This window comes from Muntiacus reevesi, chromosome 11, assembly GCF_963930625.1.
Source record: "Muntiacus reevesi chromosome 11, mMunRee1.1, whole genome shotgun sequence".
Taxonomy (NCBI): Eukaryota; Metazoa; Chordata; class Mammalia; order Artiodactyla; family Cervidae; genus Muntiacus; species Muntiacus reevesi.
Genome location: NC_089259.1, coordinates 61,862,621 through 61,884,423, shown reverse-complemented (window position 1 = coordinate 61,884,423; position 21,803 = coordinate 61,862,621). Strand labels below are relative to the sequence as shown.

Genomic DNA, 21,803 nt, shown 5'->3' with positions numbered 1-21,803 from the left:
TCCTTATGAGGGGACATGTCCCCTTCCCACTTCTTTAAAAAGTCTGAAGTCTTAGGAAAAAATAATTACTTAAAAGAAAAAAATTGGTAATACCCTAAAGCAGTGGTTTTCATATTGATTGTGCATCAGAATCATCAGGAGGGCACATTCTTTGGCCTTGGCCCACAAATTCTGATTTAGTAGAGGTTTAGAGTAGAAGCCAGAAAATTTAGGAACCACACTTTGGAAACAATGACTGTACTAAATGTTTGGAAAATTAAAAAAAAAATTATGTATCTCAAGGACATAAGTTCTTTCATGTTTTTTTAGAGAGTATTACACTTCATTTCTCCTTAACTATGTAGCCCTACATCTTAAAGGTGAGATCTTTATGTAATATAATTAGTATAGCTCTTAAATAAATATCTTTCTTCCTCACTAATGAGTTAGGTGTCACAAAGGAAAAAAACAGGCTTTCTTCTTGACTAATAAATCAGATGAAATTTAAAGTACACATGTTTTAAGTGAAAAGTAGAGTGCTTAGATGAAAATAAAAATAAGGCAAACCAATACATAAACTTCAAAAAAATAAAAGCAAATGTATAACTAACTATGAATTGAACAATAGCATTCTTAAATGTATAATTTAAATATAAGGGAACTCAGATAGCTAAATTATTATTATACTAGTATCTGGAATTAATATTTTATCAAACTACTCACATGCTCTCTGTACATGAATTTCCAATATGATTATGACATACCTCTCTTGTATTTTATTTCAAATACAAGAAATTATCCACTGATCAGTTTAATGGCTCTGATATGGAACAACAGGACCTGCAGTAGAATAATCAAACAGGCAAAGAACACCTTCACTACCAATGACCAAGTTCTCTCCTTATCCTAGTCCACTCTACTTAGTTCACTTGGGCCACTGAAACAGAAACACAGAAACTGGTGTCTTACAAGCAACCAACACCTATTTCTCACAGTTCTAGAGGCTGGAAGTCCAAGATCTAGGTGCAGTAGATTCAGTGTCTAGACAGGGCCTGATTCCTGGTTTAGAGATGGCTGTCTTCACTGGGACCTCACATGGCGGAAGTGGCGAGGGAGCTCTGTGGAGTCTCTTGTTGTTGTTTTGTTGCTAAGCTGTGTCTGACTCTGTGACCCCATGGACTGCATCTCACCAGGCTCCTCTGTCCTCCACTACCTCCTGGAGCTTGCTCAAACTCATGTCCATTGAGTTGGTGATGTCATCCAACCATTTCATCTTCTGCTGTTCCGTTTCTCCTTTTGCCTTCAGTCTTTCCCAGGATCAGGGTCTTTTCCGATGAGTCCGCTCTTCCCATCAGGTGGCCAAAGTATTGGAGCTTCAGCTTCAGCATCAGACAGTGAGTATCCATGATTGATTTCCTTTAGGATTGACTGGTTTGATCTTCTTGTAGTCCAAGGGACTCTCAAGAGTCTTCTCCAGCACCACAGTTCAAAAGCATCAATTCTTCAGCATTCAGCCTTCTTTATGGTCCAACTCTCACATCTGTACATGACTACTTGAGTTTCTCTTACAACAGTACTGATCCCATTAGAGCTCCACCTCATGACCTAATCAACTTCCAAAGGCCCCACCTCCTTTTACTATCACATCAGAGGTTAGGTCCCAACATACAAATCTGGGGGAAACACAAACCTTCCGTCTATACCACACCTCCTTATCCAGGGTGTCAGACGTGTGAACCAGGTTGGTTTTGGGTTCTACTCAGTTGGGAGAGCAATGATCAGGGTGTTCTAATCAGTTCCCTACCACTCTGTAATCTCCCAAACACTGTCTACTTGACATGCAGTGCAGCAATTACCATTTTCTGTTTTATGAAGTTTCTATCTCAAATATTTCTAAACCTAACACGGAAAAACTAAAGAGAACCGACTGCTTCCCTGTGCCTCAGACAGCAAAGGATCTACCTGAAATGCAGGAGACCTGGGTTCAAACCCTGAGTCAGGAAGATCTCCTGGAGAAGGGAATGGCAACCCACTCCAGCATTCTTGCCTGGGCAATTCCATGGACCGAGGAGCCTGGCAAGCTACAGTCCATGGGGTCACAAAGAGTCAGACACTACTGAGCCACTAACACGCTCACTTTCAATGTACAGCACAAGGAGCTCGGCTCAGTGCTCTGTGGTGACCTATAAGGATGAGATGGGAGGAGAGAAGGAGGTCCAAGAAGGAAGGGATGTATGTATACATATAGCTTATTCTCCAGTGCCATTACTTTGGCCACCTGATGTGAAGATTGACTCATTAGAAAAGACCCTGATGCTGGGAAAGATTGAAAGCAGGAGAAGGGGATGACAGAGGATGAGACAGTTGGATGGCATCACTGACTCGAAGGACGTGAGTTTGAGCAAGCTCCTGGAGTTGGACAGGGAACTTCCCGATGGACAGGGAAGTCTAGCATGCTGCAGTCCATTGGGTTGCAAAGAGTTGGACACGAATGAGAACTAGCAACAACAAAGAGCTGATTCACTTTGTGGCAGAAATGAACACAATATTGCAAAACAACTATACCCTACTAAAAAAAAGAAACTTTCATTTGCTCTTATTTTATTTGACAACTCACTTGTATTTTATTTAAAATTCATGGGCTTTCCAATATACTGTTCTTCAGCAAGGTAACATTTGTATTTCAGAAAGATATGTGATAATTTTCCTTTAATATTTGTACAAATAAATTTATTCTTTTTTTTTGGAAAGGGACCGAAAGCACATGGTAAATTATAAAAGCACACAGAATGACAAGCAATCATTTTTTCTTTCTATACATGTCCTCCAGTTCTCTTCTGCAGCTATGTCCACATCACTACATACACAACTATGACTTTCTTTTTAAAAATAAAACTATACTCTATTTTAACATACCATTACCATTCATTAGGAGAGGAGTGTGGTCAGTCATGTCTGACTCTCTGTGACCCCATGGATCACAGCCTACCAGGCTCCTCTGTCCATGGGGTTCTCCAGGTAAGATTACTGGAGTGGATTGCCATTTCTTTCTCCGAGGGATCTTCCTGACTCAGAGATCAAACTTGCATCTCCAGCATCTCCTACATTGCCAGTGGGTATTTCCCTATTAATGGACATTTTGGTTATCCCTACTTTATGCAGCCATAAACTATACATTATGCAAGCTCTTGTTTATGTATTTGGTATGTCTGAGGATAAATTGTTATATGTGAAACAGCTGCTCTGTAGGGCATATACATTTGAAATATTGATGTGTGTTATCCAATTGTCCTTCAAAGATGTAAAAGACATAGAAATAATTCTTCTTTTGAGGTATTTAAGTACCTTTTTCTCCACACTTTGGTCAGTGAAAAAATTACTTGCCTTTTAATTTAACTTGCACCTTATTTGTGTTGGAAATTCTTTAACTTAATTGGGATTACTTTTGCACATGTTTAAAAACTTCTGATAAGCTTCTCTGAACTGCTTATTGATGTGCTTTTCTATTATATGTTTAATGTTTTCATAATTCACATGAGGAAGAACTATGTTAGAGAGAAAAAGTCTCTGTGATATAGGTTCTGCATGTTTTCTCCTCATTGTGGTCACATACTTGTAGTTTGCTTATGGTATGCACTGCTCCGCAAGGAGACAAATCTCACAGATAACACAAATCTGACAGATTTTCATCCACTGTGAATAATAATGTTTTATCCTTTAGAGGCGCATGTTCAATTTCTTTCTCTTTTTTCATTTTCTGTCTCTCATACTGCACACACATCAGCCAGTATGGAATGGTAAGTTTCTCTTTGTTTCCTCTCCAACTTTAAATTCAATATTACTCTCCATGAAGCATCCAGGTTATATCAGTCCTGGCTCAGTGCCTCCAGTGACTTCTTAAGGCACCTAGAATAAAGTTCAAACTTCTTCCATGGCCCGTGCACTCTGACACTTTCCCATCTACAGTCTTACTCCAGAGAATCCTCATACATCACTCATCTCACTCTGCTCCATCCTGATGATTTCCCTCAGACACGTGAAGCATCATGGTCTTTCTACTTGGAAAAATCAGATCTTCCCACATTTTCAGTTTAAATGTGATTTCTCCAGAGAAATATTCCCTGAAGACTTAACCTAAAACCCACCAACTCTAGAACTTCAGCTCTAGAAGAGTACCAACTTGCCATCTCAGTCATCACCTAGAACACTACTTATGATGCTTAATTTTATGCGTCAATGTGACTAGGCTTTGATATTCAATACTAATGCCAAAGACATCTTTAGATGTTGCTGTGAAGGTGTTTTCTATATGTGATTAACATTTTTAGATTTTGAGTAAAGCAGATGATCTGCATGATATGGGTCGGCCTCATCCAATCAGTTGAAAGTCAGAAAATACAGAGGTTCCCAGAAAAGGAAAATATTCTACCTCCAGGCTGCCTTGGATTCAAGACTGTAACACTGACTTTCAACAGAATTTCTACCCTGCCTAGAGATCTAAACAGATCTCAGATTTACCAGCTCCCCACAATCCTGTAAGCCAATTCCTTAAAATCCCTTTCTAAACAGAGATGATAGATGATGATGATAGCTAGATAGATCCTATTGATACCACGGGTTCTGATCTTCTGGATAACCCTAATACAACTAATACATTACTACATATTTATCACATAGAAAGCCCCCTCACTGGAGGTATCATGTTTATACTAACACTTAACTTCTGAAGAAACATGTACGGCAATTTTAGAAACAAGACTTCAAACTAGACAGCAAAGACTCAATTACAAACCAACAGTATAATACATTTTTTTAAATACTTTGTAATACTCTCTATATTTACTCCACACTCACTAAAAGACATGCATTTTGTTTGATAAAAGTAATTTAAATATATTACTCTAAAATGCTGTCGATTTACTGATTCAATATACCTAAAATACCTAGATTCTGTTTAGAATAATCTACAAAGGTATTGGTATTTCATTCATGCTTACAACTGTCATTTCATATTTAATTTATGTAAAATTATATGAAAAATTTTACATCTCACATATCATATATTAATGACTTGCCTGTGTGCATGCATCATGCTAAGTTGCTTCAGTCATTTCTGACTCTTTGCTGCACTATGGACTATACCCCTCCAGGCACCTCTGTCCATGGAATTCTCCAGGCAAAAATACTGGAGTGGGTTGCCATTCCCTTCTCCAGGGGATTTCCCTGACCTAGGGATGGAAACCAGGCAGATTCTTTACTGTCTGAGCAACCAGGTTAATGCCTGACTAGTTAACAGAGTCTTCACTTTATTAGGAGGAGGCCTTTCTTGCTGTCAGAACTGCATAGAATGGGGTAAAGAAATGAGCAGCTTTGTACCAATTTAGATACAGTTTGGTTGATGCTGATAGAGGGAACTCAAAAATTAATGGCATTTCTTAAAATTAAAATATTGCTTTTTTATAATAGAGAAATGTTATGTAAAATTTAAGCACTAAGTGTCTAGAGAGCAAAATTTTCTTACTTGCTCCCCCCAACCATTGTCCAGAGCCTTTTACTGTTCAGATGAGCTGACTTTCAGGCAACTTCCAAAACTTGAGACTCATTTCCTTTATGATTCTAAAACTCTTGAGTTTCTTATTCAATAGCCCAAAGATTTATAACTTGAATTCTTTGTGGTTCCATTACATATAAAACTGATTAAAGATAGAGCTTTGAAAGTGGATTATACAATAAAATACTCAAAAAAATAATCTGCATTCATTTACCTCCCAAAAGGGAAAAAATTAAAATATTGCCTTATTTTAGTTATGAGTAAATGAAGTCTTCAAAATAATGAAATACATAATTATATTAATCATATAAGTCAAAACATAAAGGTCAGTAATTAAATGTTACATTAACATGCAAGTAGTTTCAAATCAAATTTTAGAAATGCATTTCAACAATATCTAGCAAAATTTACTCATTTGTTTTGAAGAATGTATCTGAAAATAAGGATCTTGATGGTTTGGCAAGAGAATATCCTAACTGATGGGCTATTTTCATAAAATAAATGAGAATACACTGAACTCTATTTGAAGAAGAAAATATAAATAAGTGACTGTTCTCTTTCTGGCATTTTTTTCTAAAATATAATAAATCATTCACTGATTAATTTGTATGCTGTGATATGAAAGGAACTAGACTAAGAAAAAATATGTGCCATCTTTATAGATAATCAAACTTACAGCTATTTTACTAAAAAGGGAATAGTTTTTCATTTCTAAGTTCAATATGAAAATGAAGGATAAGTAAGAAATTGCTCAGGATAATGTAAGTAATATAAGAATAGGCTTCCCAGAGTCCTTGAAGACTGCTGCTATTTGCAATAACACAATCTGTAGTCACAAGTCTATGAAACTGTGATGAAATCTGTACCCCTAAAGAGATAACAACTTCTGTGCCAAACAGATGGGAAAAGGTCCTTTAGCTTTCCACATCAGTGAACTTTTATCTTGTTCTGTCTTATTCTTTTTTTCATCTTCCTCTCACATAATCTCTGATGGAAGCAGGTAACATGTTAAAAATAGCTTCCTCGTACCATGTCAATCCAGTGAGAAACTTAGACACACGGTAATGACTGATGTTCAAGCTCATTTTGTTTTAGTGATTCTGTTTACAACATGTATTTCCTTTGGGGATTCAATGGATGAAGAGAAATGACTTTAAGTGTAGCAGCCTTAAAACTGTCATTTCACCAAAACAATCTGTTGTGTGATGTATTTATATTTAGCATGGCTTCAGACATTTATTTCCAGCCAACTGGTAGTTCATTACAATCAACTTTAAGACAGTGATTGACTATCTCCAAACAACTGCTTCAGAGTAAAATATTTTTCTTTTATCTTTGCAATGCTTTTATTTTGTATCTCAACTTTGAGTTCTCCCATGAGAAAACTGATGTATGGCATGGGTACAAGACAGATCACAATTCGCGAAAACTGGAGTACTGAAACTGCCTATTATGATATATTTTCTCTACTTCTATCCTCAATGAAATAATCTTTTAAACTAGTAATAAGGCATATCTCCTACTTCAAGCCCAAATCCCTAATATTAATTTTACTGACCCATAAAATAACCGTCTTTGTTTTCCTTTGTTCTCTAACATCTTTGTTTTCCAAATGAACGTCTTCTGATCCACAATAGAAAACATTCAATGAAGAGAGAAAATCAGTGCAAAAGTGTTTCATTCCTACTGAAGTAAAGGAATATAAACTGTTCAACAAGAAGACTGAATAGTTTCTGAATGTTTACTATATGATAGCTAGTATTCTAAATTGTTATTGTGGATAACATTTAATTCTCAAATATGAGATATACACTATTTTCAGCCACATTTTAAAGACTGAAAACTGATGCAATTAGTTAATAAATGAGCTTTTACTGATTTTCTGAATGATTGGCTACACTATAATGGACATGGGAAAGTTTAATACACAAGTAGTCAGGACACACCTGTGAAGCTTAAATGCAAGTGTTGAGAAGTAGAAGAGATACTCTGAAAGGTTACATGCAAATGTAAATAATGCAGTTTAAGAGGCCGCCAAACTTAATGCATTTGCTCCCATTCTTTGTCCTGCTTCTAAGTCAGCTGATTAAACTTCCATCCAGTCTTAGTTATCCTCTAAACCATTCACACTTGTAATCCTTGGGTAAGTGATGTTTTCCTCTACATCATAATCTAAATGAGAGGGCTCATATCTGCCCTGTCTATTCACTGTATCTACATCATCTACAACAGCATATGTGACAAAATAGACTGTTGACAATAAAATTTTTATTATGCCTTATTATAATTTTTATTTACTCTGTGTGTGTGTGTGTGTGTGTGTCCAGTCATGTCCGACTCTTGTGGACTCATAGATTATAGTCTCCCAGGCACCTCTGCTCATGGAATTTTCCAGGCAAAAATTCTAGAGTAGAGTGCCATTTCCTACTACAGGGGATCTTCCAGACCCAGGGACTGAACTGCATCCCTTGAGTTTCCTGCATTGGCAGGCAGATTCTTTACCACTAGAGTCACCTGGGAGCCCAGTTCTATTTATTATGTTTTACACCACCCTTATAGCAGAAAGTGAAGAGGAACAAAGAAGCCTCTTGATGAAAGTGAAAGATGAGAGTGGGAAAAGCCGGCTTAAAGTTCAACATTCAGAAAAATAAGATTTTGGCATCTGGTCCCATCACTTCATGGGAAATAGATGGAGAGACAGTGGAAACAGTGTCAGACTTTATTTTGGGGGACTCCAAAATCACTGCAGATGGTGACTGCAGCCATAAAATTAAAAGATGCTTACTCCTTGGAAAGAAAGTTGTGACCAACCTAGATAGCATATTAGAAAGCAGAGACATTACTTTGCCAACAAAGGTCCATGGGTTTTCCAGTGGTCATGTATGGATGTGAGAGGTGGACTGTGAAGAAAGCTGAGTGCCGAAGAATTGATGCTTTTGAACTGTGGTGTTGGAGAAGACTCTTGAGAGTCCCTTGGACTGCAAGGAGATCCAACCAGTCCATCCTAAAGGAGATCAGTTCTGGGTGTTCATTGGAAGGACTGATGCTGAAGCTGAAACTCCAATACTTTGGCCACTTCATGTGAAGTTGACTCATTTGAAAAGACCCTGATGCTGGGAGGGGTTGGGGGCAGGAGGAGAAGGGGATGACAGAGGATGAGATGGCTGGATGGCATCACTGACTTGATGGACATGAGTTTGGGTAAGCTCTGGGTATTGGTGATGGACAGGGAGGCCTGGCATGTTGCAGTTCATGGGGTTGCAAAGAGTCGGACATGACTGAGTGACTGAATTGAACTGATAAAAGTTTCAAACACACACAAATACAAAGAACACTCTGTAGCCATAATACACCTTCCACGACTATCTACACACATATACAGTATATACATACATGTGTACTTAGTTGCTCAGTCGTGTCCAACTCTTTGCAACCCTGTAGACTGTATCCCACCAGTCTCCTCTACCATGGGAATTCTCCAGGCAAGAATACTGCAGTGGGTTGCCATGCCCTTCTCCATGGAATCTTGCCAACCCAGGGATCAGACCCAGGTCTCCCATATTACAGGCAGATTCTTTACTGTCTGAACCACCAGAGAAGCCCAGATACATATATACATTGCATATTTAGTGTGATCATCTTTCCATGATTCAATGATTGATTTTAAAGCAAATTTCAGACATCATCTCATCTCATCCATAAATATTTCAGAGGTTATTTCAAATGAATGAATTAAGACCCATATCATATATTACCCCTTTTATTAAATATTTTTCAAATCCTCTCAACCAAATGAGATTTTTCCTTATTTGAAAGTCTGTCGGATTTTTTTATGTCTCACTTATTTAACAGTATCTGTCTTGTTGGTGTTCATACTGTGAACATGTTCTCTACCTGTGTTTGGAATTGAAGTCCCTGACGTGGGGACAAAGTCTTACTTACTTTTGTATCCCATTTAAAGCCAACTGCAGTATTGAAAATGGAATCTAGTTTCCTGTCTTCTACCCCCCAGTTCCAAATACATATAAAAGGATGTGAAAATAGCATTTTTTTCTGTTTCCATTTCAGCTGAGAATAAGACAACTGACAGCATTCCAAACTGAAGCACTAGGCTTAAAAAACAGATGGCTGAAAACTGGTTTTCAGTCTTTCACCCTGATGTCCACCTTAATTGTATTAAAGAACTGAGGTTGAAGAGGCAAAAGGAGAGAACTTTTTGAAGAAACTTGTTAGACTGCTGTGTCATCCCCATACTCATTCATGCTAAGTGAGAGAGGCTGAGGGATCCTCATAAAATTAAGGATTAAAAGGACTAGTAGTTAATCCATGCCTAAGAAAATGGAAGGTGACCCATGTTGGTAGCAGAAGCTACCTACCTAATAGGAGAGTAAAGAGAAGCAACTCCACTGAATACAGGCTGTACTTCTACAAAAGCAGGAGACAGAAGCACAAAGTTTCTGAGGCCTTGAGTGGACCATGAGGGAGAAAAGAATCCTACCAGGAGATCTCAGCAGAAAGAAGCCAGAATTGACCATCAGGTGGAGAAGACCAGGAGGCAGGCCGTGTCCTGAACACGCGGAAGCCGTAGAACATCGGTCTTAATACCTGCCAAGCTAGGAACCATTAAGGAGAGAGGCGAAGTAACCAGCCAAAAGAATATCCCTTTCTCTTACCCCTTTTCTCTCACTGCTGCCTCGGTGTTCCTCCAGCTCCAAGCTGGGGGAGTCATAAACATGAGCTGGCGGACAAGAAGCCAAGGTGGGCATGGGGACCTCGAGTGCTTCACCTCCATGTAGGTATCTCCAAGACTGAAACAATAGCTCAGAGGAATGGAGAGAAATGGCCACTTTAAGTGAAGCTCCGATGATCAAGTCGACCTATAACCTTCTTTTGGTGAATTTAGACTTTCTGTGGGCTGAATTTAATTACCAAACTCCTGAATTTAATTAGCAACTGCTTATGGAACTAATGACAATTACAAATCCGTCAGACACTAGTGACCAAAAAATCTTTTGAGAATTGGCTATGATTTCATTCTAGTGACAGGGAAAAGCAGCCTTCAGAGGGTTTAGTGAAAGTTTCTGTTTTCACCTTTCTGTTCCAGCTACCTAAATGTAATGATTGTGTACTTCATAGGGACAACGGACTATTAAGTCAATAAGCCAGTGAAGAAAGATTCAAGAGAAATTTCTCAGTTTGAAAAATGAGACACCATGCAATTATTGCCACCTTAATGGAGCATTTCTTAGAAAACCCCAAAATGTGTATATTGACTTGAGAACAATGGGTATTTTCCTAGGCTTTAACACTAGTTTGAAATGTCAGAACTTGGAGCAAAGTTGACAAAATGAGCATCCTCTTGCTACCTTTTCCTATCTTATTTTCTATAGAACTAAACTGTAGAATAACTATTTCAGGCACTACCATTTAAATAAAAATCATCAGCCAAGCAAGCGTACTGTAGTAAGACGTAAGAAGATTGTACACAGTCAGGAACTCTGCACATTTTACACTCATTTAGAACCTAATACATCAGTCATACTATTCTTTGTCCATTGACTCCAAACTGTGTATTCTACAATGAAAGGAATTTGACAGTCTCTTATATCTGGGCTTCCTGGGTGGCTCAGTGGTAAAAAGAAAAAAAAAAAAAAAATCTGCCTGCCAATGCAGGAGAAATAGGAGACACAGGCCTAATCTTTGGGTTAGGAAGATCCTCTGAAGAAGGAAATAGCAACCCACTTCAATATTCTTGCCTGGAAAATTCCATGGACAGAAGAGCCTGGTGGGCTACAGTCCATGAGATGGCAAAGAGTCAGACTGAGCATGCACACATGCACATATGCACTCTATAATATATCTAAAACCACATTTTCTATTCCTGGCACAAAAGAGCAAAAATGTTTCAGTTCTTCCCATACTGAAGAAAGCAGACTCAGAATTTTGACCTTGGATGCACCTTGACACTTTCATCCACCACTAACCCAGGTGCCTCACCTGTGATAAAGACAATCATACCTAATAAATCTCTAAGACAGGAGCTTTCCTGAGTTCTTCAGACTGTGGTTTCATTAACATGTCTATGGAAGTGCACAGAATGACACAGGCATGATACTAAGGTTAAGTTAGAAAAAAAATCAGTATCCAGAATCAGCCATAGGTAGGAACGCTTATGATTCACTTCTTTTCTTCTCATTTTTCAGACACTCAATTTCATTTTGGAACCATGTATGACTCACCCAAATGTTATCACCAAGCCACACCCCCAAGTTACCAAATCTCTTCTCATATTAAAACATTTATAAAAGTTTTTTCCGCAGAGTTCTGTTAGCTCTAAAAATTATTGATGTGTTCAATGATACCAGTCTTGGCCTCTCAGATAGTAGAGAAGCTGTGTTATAAAATAAATTTCAGTAGATAAGAAGATACATGACATATAAATGCAAAATGTATTACAGGAATTATGGTGAATTTAGAGATTACAATAAAACACAAATGAGGGGGTTCACTTCACTAGGACTCAAAAAAAGAAGTGGGAAGTTGTTTGGAATTAGCAGATGGAAACTATCATATATAGACTGGATAAACAACAAGGTCCTATTGTATAGCAGAAGGAATCATATTTAATGTTCTGTGATTAAACTATAATGGAAAAGAAAATGAAAATAATATATATATATAAGTAAATTACTTTACTGTATAGCAGAAATTAACACAACATTGCAAATCAACTATACTTGAATAATTTTTAAGTGAGATTTTGGCAAAACTGCATATAGAGTTGTATGGAGAAAATCATTTAATTTAAAACTATTCCATATTAATGGAACAGTGGAACTATCAAGCTTCATGGCAGATTGTTGTGATGGAGTACGAGTGGGGACGCCTCATAATCACTCGTTTTAAGTGACTCCAATTCCAAACCAAGTAAGATAAGCCAAAGGTATGATAACAATGATGATTATTACAAAGGTGTGCTTCAATATGATCAACATGATTGAATAGGTAGAAATTACAAGGGGTTAAAAAATAGAAAACAGGCTGGTGTTAAGTCATAAAGAACATACTGCCTTTGCATAAGCAACACAGGAAAAACAGCCAGTTGTTACATCAGTACAATCCTGAGCCCTGAGTGGGTTTAAAATCTAGTTTGTGACATTCGGAAACCAAGTTGGGTGTTTAAAAAAAAAAAAAAAGAACATATAATTGAATGTAGGAAAGTCAGGAAGAAATAGAAAATTTGAAGATGAAGTAGTTTTCCACACAAATAATGGGTAAAAAGGGGGGGAAAGTGAGGTTAAAAAAGTCATGATCAGGAAAAATGTCATTTGATGGAAAGAAAACTGATAATAGATAAGTATAAAATCTCGGATTTTTTTAAGGTTTTATATTCTTTTCTGATTTTTTAAAATTCAATTATAATATGTTGACATGGGGCACCTTAGCATAACAGTTCAAAAAGAAAACACTGTGTTAAGAAAGTAGCATTATAGAACATTAACTACATCAAGATGAAGTAGAAATCACATGGATTATTTATTTTAATAGAATACTTAACAGCTATTGGCTAGTTTAAGAGTTGCTGCGGAAGTCATAAATTCCTGGAGATCGAAGGAAAGTTACTGGATTATCTATTAGTCAAAAAGGAAAAAGAAACCCTAGAAATTAAGCAGCTGTCATCTGAACTTCAGTACTCAGAAAGACAAGTGCAAGCCTTCAAACAATCAATTTGCAATCACAGGGAACTCAGCACACAGTAGGCACTGACAGGCCTTTCAGAGGACATTTTTGTGTCATGAAGAAGAGATGGGAGGCAAGATATAGAACTATGTGGATTTTAGTGATAGATCTTCATTGTTAATCAGGAATTCCTTGAGCTATGTACCTTGGTGTCTTAGTGTATACGGTATGTACACACTCTTCAAAATCATTTGAACTAAAAGAGATTGTTTCATAAATTAATATGCTACAGCTATTTGACATATTTCACCTTCAACCACAAAGTAATTCCACTTCTTTTGATGAGCAAAAAGGTGATTTGACCCAGTTTGTAGGCCTGTCATAATATTGAAACAAGCTGTATGGCTCTCCTATTCTTTAAGGCAGGACATCAAGCACATAAATAATGTTATCAATCATCTCCTTAAAAATGCCTCCAGGAGGAGAAATCTTGCCAAAATAATCACTTCACTCTTACAATGAATGATAAGCTCAATTTTGGCCACAAATTTGTCCTATTGATGTGTTTGGCATAATTTCTCTAGACTGAATCTGAGAGTATTACAACCCAGCATATAAAAGCAAAATAAAAATCCCTACTATCTCCAAATGTGGTATGTGCTGTGTGCTCAGTCATGTCTGATTCTTTGCGATCCCATGGACCATAGCCCACCAGACTCCCCTGTCCATGGAATTCTCCAGGCAAGAATACTGGAGTGGGTTGTCATTTCCTTCTCCACCAAATGTGGTATACATTCACTTAATATTCATTTCTTCAAAATTTGATGGCATTATTTATCTCAGTCAACTTTGGGTCTCTAAAATGGATATTCTATTTGGGGTCTTAGTGTTTTCACACTATACTTTGTTTTTCTCAAGGAAAAAGCAACTAACAGTTCAGGATTGTAAAATTCATCAGAACTTGACTTTACATTGAAGCCACTTTAGATAAATTCAGTGGTTCAGTATTAAAACATATCCATTAATTTTTTTGAAAAATCTATATCATAAAATTTCTATAAAAGTCAAAATTGGTTAGAAACAAAATATAAAAATAATGCTTTTATCTCAGAAAAGAATTATAAAAAGAAGAAAATAGAAATGGTCCATAATTCTAACATCACTGTAACATGTTTTCATTAAATATCAATAAATAAATACAATGCAAATAAAAAATAAAGCCTCCCTAGTACTTTAAGTATAATAGCAGTTTTCACATAACTGTCCAAAACTATTCTATGTGGAACCAATATTAGTACTTTTATTTATTCAAATCTTCTGGTAAAGTATTTAATATCCAACTTTTAACTATCTTTATTTAATAGTTATTTGAACTTATTCTGCTTTAGTAAATATAAATATGAATCATTTTTGACTGCCACATAATATTCAATTGTCAATAAACCTTGTTAACCAGATATGATGGATATTTATATTTTAGCATAGACTTTGCATTGAAAAAAATTCCTGATCTAGGTTTATATCAAAAACTAGTAAAGCCATGAATGAAATTACAATTTAAGGTACACATAAGAGTTTTCTCAAGATTGAGCAGAAAGAGACACCACAAAATCAGCTTATTCTAAAGCATTAAGAAGAAAATTGGGGGGAGAATTCAATGAGATGATTCTTATGAAACCTTAGTTCAGTGCTAGAAAACAACCAGGCTTGAAAAATGTTCATTTGGGAAGTAGCTTAGAGAGTGGTAGGGAGCTAGTGTGTGAGGCTCATCAGTTGGCCTGGTGAGGCAAGGAGTAGATTGGTGACCCATGAGATAGGGACAAAAGAGGAAAAACATCCTGAGGGAAGGGCAAACGTCAGCTAAGGTGATGAGGTAGAAGGGCTATACGAGGGAAAATTAAGTGAAGTGAAAGGTGCTCACAGGAGAGTGGAGTCACACAGGGCTCTTGGAAGCAACTGACAAACAGGAGGCTGGGTGGTGTGGAAAAGGAAGACAGGAGATGGAAGCAACTGAGAATAACGAGAATTGCTCACTTTCTTTACCAGAAATGTGGATGCTTCCCATGGAGAGTTCTTGCTAAAGATAAGCTTTCTTTATTCATAAACCATGAATGAGGTCTTAAAATATATATCATGTAGAAGGAAATATATCTTTTTGAAACTTTATTTTTTTATTGAAGGATAATTGCTTTCTAGAATTTTGTTGTTTTCTGTCAAACCTCAACATGAGTCAGCCATAGGTATACATACATCCCCTCTCTCCTGAGCCTTTTTGATTATAAACACGCCTACTCCCATCTCCCTCCCCATCCCACCACTCCAGGTTGACACAGAGCCCCAGTTTGAGTTTCCTGAGCCATACAGTAAATTCCCATTGGCAATCTATTTTACACATGGTAATGTAAGTTTCCATGTTACTCTTTCCATACATCTCACCCTATCCTATCCCCTCCCCATGTCCACAAGTCTATTCTCCATGTCTGTTTCTCCACTGCTGTCCTGTAAGTAAATTTTTCAGTATCATTTTTCTAGATTCTCTACATATGTGTTAGAATATGATATTTATTTTTCTCTTTCTGACTTACTTCACTCTGTATAAAAGGTCTAGGTTCATCCACCGCTTTAGAACTGACTCAAAGACATTCCTTTTCATGGCTGAGTAATATTCCAATGTGTATATGTACCACCACTTCTTTATCCATTCATTTGTTGATAGACATCTAGGCTGCTTCCATGTTCTAGCTATTGTAAATAGTGCTGCAAAGAACAATGGGATACATGTGTCTTCTTCAATTTTGGTTTCCTCAGGGTATATGCCTAGGAGTGGGATTGCTGGGTTATATGATGGTTTTACTCCTAGTTTTTAAAGGAATCTCCATACCGTCTTCCATAGTGGCTGTATCAATTTACATTCCCACCAACAGTGCAAAAGTGGTCCCTGTTTTCCACACCCTCTCCAGCATTTATTGTTTGTAGACTTTTTGATGATGGCCATTCTGACCAGTGTGAGATGATATCTCATTGTGGTTTTGATTTGCATTTCTCTGATAATGAGTGATGTTGAGCATCTTTTCATGTGTTTGTTAGCCATCTGTATGTCTTCTTTGGAGAAATGTAGGTTTATCTTTGAGTTAAAAATACTATCCCTCTGAAAAGTTTTCCTAAACCATTGATTTCTCCAACAGTGTTTCTTATTATACAACCCCCTGACCAAATAATCGAGAGGAATGGGACAAATTGAAACTAAGGCTCTTGAAGCTCTAGAATCGAATGTTTAATATAATGTAATGCTATATATTAAATATATGCATATTCTGAACTAAATCATTCATTAATCACCATGAAATTTTCATTAGCCCTTGTAGAAAAATTGTTAATACACAAAAATGTTCAATTCTGGTTTGGACAATGGAGAAAGAGAAAGTATAAGTCAAAGTAGAACTTAATTACTAGACCTAAGTGGCAGAAATCTTATTAACACGAATACTGCAAGAACTCAAAATTCTATGCGTGCTATGACTACTCTCAGGAAAGGCAAGAAAGATATATTTAAGAGTACATTTCAACATCCAAGGAGCACAATGAGCAAAGAGCAGTAGTCACGTCAGCCGGATACTTTATTTAAATTTAATTATAGTTCCTGCCTTCAGTAATATTTTCTGTGAAATCAAAGATTTCTTATGAGATACTTGAATAGAAACTATAAGTAATCATTTTACTATATCAGGAATGTAGCCTTTAACTACAATGAATATGATCACCCAGAAATAAACAGTTTTCATTACATAAATTTATACTAACATTAATTACAGTATATGTTTATCATAGCAAATTGAATTTGCTAAATGACATTTTAAATGAACTCATCACTTTTGTGGTAACTAAACTACCTATCCTTATATGGAGTAGGCGTGTTTATAAATCAGAAAATTTAACACCCTATCTTTTGGCAGATTTGTCAATATAAAATACACTAAAACATTCAAATATAAACACAGCACAGGCCTACATTCTATGATAATCACTAGCACTGGAAAATCAACTAATTTCCGGCAAATTACATGGACAAAAACTATGGTATCAGAGAGAAAATAGGACTTTCTCAAGCTCAAGAAATTACTTGAGAGCACAACCAGTTATAGGAAGCGAAGGAAAATAAACTCAAAGAAATTCTAGACAGTGAGAAAAAAAAGGTAAAAAAGATTCACTCCTGAGCTTGAGAACAATTGACAGTATATAAATAAACAATGCCTCCAACAGACATACATAAAAGTACCAGCTCTCTCTATTTCTCTCTCTCTACCCCCACCCCGCTTCTCACACACACTCAAGGCGACGACTGTAGGAAGGACACATGGACACGGTGCTGTGTGCTAAGTTGTTGCAGCCACGTCCGCCTCTGCAACTGCATGGACTGCAGCCAACCAGGCTCCTCTGCCCACGGGGATTCTCCAGGCAAGGATACTGGAGTGGGCTGCCATGCCCTCCTCCAGGGGGTCTTCCCGACCCAGAGATCAAATCCCACATCTGTTATGTGTACTGCATTGGCAGGCAGCTTTTTTACCACCAGCACCACCTGTGAAACCCATATTGACCCTGCGATGACAGATATCCAGATATCAACGAGTCTTTGCCCAGGTATTCACATTTCACTAAATGTCCTCACTTTCTAAATAGTTATAAAATTAAAGTTAAAAAAAAAAAGTAATTTGAGAAACAAGATAGATTGGCTAGACATTAAATAATACTTCATAGAAAAAGTGAGATTGTTCAGTAAGCCATAGATGGATACCAAAGACAAGAGACCTTTCAGAACACCACATAATGCTATCACATTTCTAAAATGCCAAAAGAATCAAATTTTTCTTGGACAAACAAAAGAGAAGGGATGAATGTATCCTCTGACCTGTGGGGCAAAGTTAAAACTGAAGTAACACATTCAAGAACAGGGGAAAATAAATACGAGGATGAAAGTGGCTGCTCGGTTTTCACAGGTCACTACACAAAAAATACCTTTTTACTATGTCTTCTCCATTCCAGCATGGTAGCCCATCGGCAGCCTCTAATTCATTGGCACAAAGCTGATCAGCCAGGCCCCCATAGAAGGTCCTGTACAGTCGAAGGCTGTTGATAAATTCTCTGAATGGAAAAACAAAGAAAACAGTTAAACACCAAAATTCATAAGAAATGCCAATGTAAATGGCAAAATGTTATGCATAATGTTTAGAAGGCAGCTCTTATAATTCTCTACTTATTTTCATATATTTAATACTTCTCTAACAATAGAGACAAAAAGTACATCTTTTAAAAAGTGTATTCAAATTTATTCTCTTAAATAAACGTTTTCACTGGGTATGAACTTTATATAAGTATAGGTCTAAGAAACTGTGAATAGTACATACACACACACAAATACACATCACTTTATTTAGCTAAAAACCCTCACTAGTTACTGGTATTTAAACCAGTAGTTACCAGTAGTTAGTGATACTAACTACTTTCTTTTCCATATAGAAATGTCAGAGGCTTACAACAAACTGACTGACTGCTTACTGATTAAAAGTTTAGTAAGCTTGGGTGATTCTCCCATCTGGGTCTTCTCTTGGTGTCTAAGGACATAAAGTGATGCATCTTTACTAAATATGAGAGAACTCAGGTATGTGACATACTTCAGCAGCATGAAAATAAAAGTGATTGGAGTGAGTAATGTAAAATACATTTGCTAAGTTATTTTGCCCTCTCATACTGCTTCCCTTTTCAGTATAAACTGCGGAATTAGGAAATTCAACAAAACAGCAGTTTTTCAATTTAGAAATCCAGACTTTGGAGTTTTAAAGCCAAAGCTTTGAGGTCTCAAAACCTTGAGTTCTAGCATTTCAAAAGACCAAGTCTTAAAGAGTTTAGTTTTGAACTTTTTTACATACATAACTGTTCTGGGGGAAAAAAGAAAACTCACTAGTCTAATCCAGATGAAATGTCCCCTGGACCAAAAGGCAGGGACAGGAGATGGAAATGTTGGAAGGACAGTAAACTTCAGAAATCTGGATGAGTGATTAAAATATAGCAATTATAAAACCACATTCCCCATTGATACTTTTGAAAGAATTTCTTTGAAAATGAAATTAAACAGCAGGGGTGGTTATAAATTATAGCTGGAACAATCAAAATTTTAAAAATTAAATCTAATTTTGAAAACAATAAGCCTCAACACTTTCAACTTGTAATTTTCTCTCTCACTGGCATTTGAAGAACTAGTGATATAAAACTGCTGGAGTTGTAAAAAACCACCACTCTGTTGGAAGGATAAATACAACTCTCAAATATGTAAGATTTGCAATCATAGAGAAAATCAGACGTTCCCATGGCAAGTGTCTGGTGAGTATTTAATCAAACTTTTGAGACCCTGGTTCAATTCCTGGGTCAGGAAGATCTGCAGTGATTTTGGAGCCCAAGAAAATAAAGTCTTGTCACTGCTTCCATTGCTTCCCCATCTATTTGCCATGAAGTGATAGGACCAGATGCCATGATCTTTGTTTTTTGAATGTTGAGCTTTAAGCCAGCTTTTTCACTCCCCTCTTTCACTTTTATCAAGAGACTCTTTAGTTCTTCTTCACTTTCTGCCTACCCACTCCAGTAGTCTTGGACTTCCCTTGTGGCTCAGCTGGTAAAGAATCCACCTGCAATGCAGGAGACCTGGGTTCAATCCCTAGGCTGGAAAGACCCCCTGGCGAAGAGAAAGTCTGCCCACTCCAATATCTGGCCTGGAGAATTCCATGGACTGCATAATCATGGGTCAGATATGCCTGAGCAACTTTCACTTTCACTTTTCCTTAGCAAAGCTTGACTGGACAAGTAATGACAAAACAGTCACAGGAAGCACAAATCTCTAACTCATGCTCAGTCAACAACAACAAAAAAAAGGATGCTCTATCTTCACACTAACACAGTTAAATGATTATCTATATTTCATCGATTTCCTCTACTAGAAAATAAGTCTCTCCTTGATGGCTATGTTTCACTAACTATAATGCATGAACAAACATAAATTCTCATGCTGCAGCTACTAAAGCATAATTGATGAAATTGACTGGTTCTCTCTTAGAGAGCGGGGTTTAATGAATGAGAAGATGTGTGACTCCATTCCTGATTTCTATCCAACACAAATGACCACCTGTTAGGAATAAAAGAATCTTCTGGAAATGAAGAGGCCTGGCACAAATGGTTGCAGATGTTGTTGCTATTTAGTCACTCAGTTGTGTTCTCTTTGTGACCCCATGGACTATGGCATGCCAGGCTTCCCTGTCCTTCATTATCTCCTGGAGTTTGCTCAAACTCATGTCCATTGAGTCAGTGATGCCATCCTACAATTTCAGCCTCTGTTGTCCCCTTCTCCTCCTGTCTTCAGGCTTTACATCTTTATTTTCCAGCCTCCTTTCCAATGCTTCTGCCATTGCCTTAGCTTAAGTCTTAATCTTTTCACTGGAATCACTGCACCTGGAGGACATACCTCCCATTTGTTCCTTAACAATCACCTTCCATCCTCCAGGAGATTCATCTATAGAAATTCAAATCTGGTAGCCCACAGACTATGCCATTCATTTGCATAAAGTCATCTATGCCTCTCTATTCTCTACAGCATGAAATCTAGTCTTCTTAGAAAGGTATATAAGGTATATAAGACACTCTCTCAATTTCAGCAACCCAATCCACAGTTTAGAGTTGCACAAAAGTGAGATGCTTGTTATTCTCCAAACAAACCTCTATGCCTTTGCCTTCATTCTCTCTGAAAGATCATCTCTTAGAAGACTTCCACTCATTCCATAAACCATCAGCCATCAACTATATGTCACAAAATACTAAACACTATGGCATACTAAGCTCTGTGTTGGTGCCAGGGATTCACAGCTAAGCAAAACAGCTCTGCCTTCTAAGAATATATATCCTGATAAAAATCCACAATAAAAATATAGTGTTAGTAAATAGTGTCATATTTGAGGACAGAGAAGGAATCAGGAAATAGAAAGATAACATTTTCAGGTTTCATGCAAAAAAAGAAGAAGAAGCAAACAACAAAGATCAGGATGAGAGGGGGTAAAAAGGAAAGAGATCACTGTGTGTTCAGAGTCATATGCAGTAAGTTTAGCTAGTGAGGAGTCTCTTCATGGGAATTATGGTTAAAGGGAGAAGGAGGCAAGATTATAATTAGCCATCTTGATCATCATAAGATGTCTCAGCTTTATTAATAAGGCAGTGAGAGCCATTAAAATCTTCCCAGCCAGCAAGTGAGGTCATCATCATCATTGTAGTAATGTGGAAACAGATAGAAATGCAGTGAGGTGACTTAGGGGCCTATGTTGTGCTATTGTTGTTCACTCGCTAAGTCTGACTATTTGAGAGCTCATGGACTACAGCAAGCCAGGCTCTTCTATCCTCTGCTATCTCTGGGAATTTGCTCAAATTCATGTCCATTGAGTTGGTGATGCTATCTATCCATATCATCCTCTGCCACCCCCTTTTCCTTTTGCTTTCAGTGTTTCCTAGCGTCAGGGTCTATAACCAAGTTGAAAGGGAGAAGTATGAGGATAGGGAAAAA

The 21,803-nt window shown here is 37.2% G+C and overlaps 1 protein-coding gene across 1 annotated transcript in view; it reads right to left on the bottom strand.

The window, feature by feature from the left end:
• GPC5 (glypican 5) overlaps positions 1 to 21,803 on the bottom strand; it is a 746,923-nt gene that overhangs the window by 373,234 nt on the left and 351,886 nt on the right. Inside the window, exon 5 of the mRNA XM_065901803.1 lies at positions 18,224 to 18,349. Within this exon, the coding sequence (XP_065757875.1) occupies positions 18,224 to 18,349 (126 nt within the window). The remainder of the gene's footprint in view (positions 1 to 18,223; positions 18,350 to 21,803) is intronic.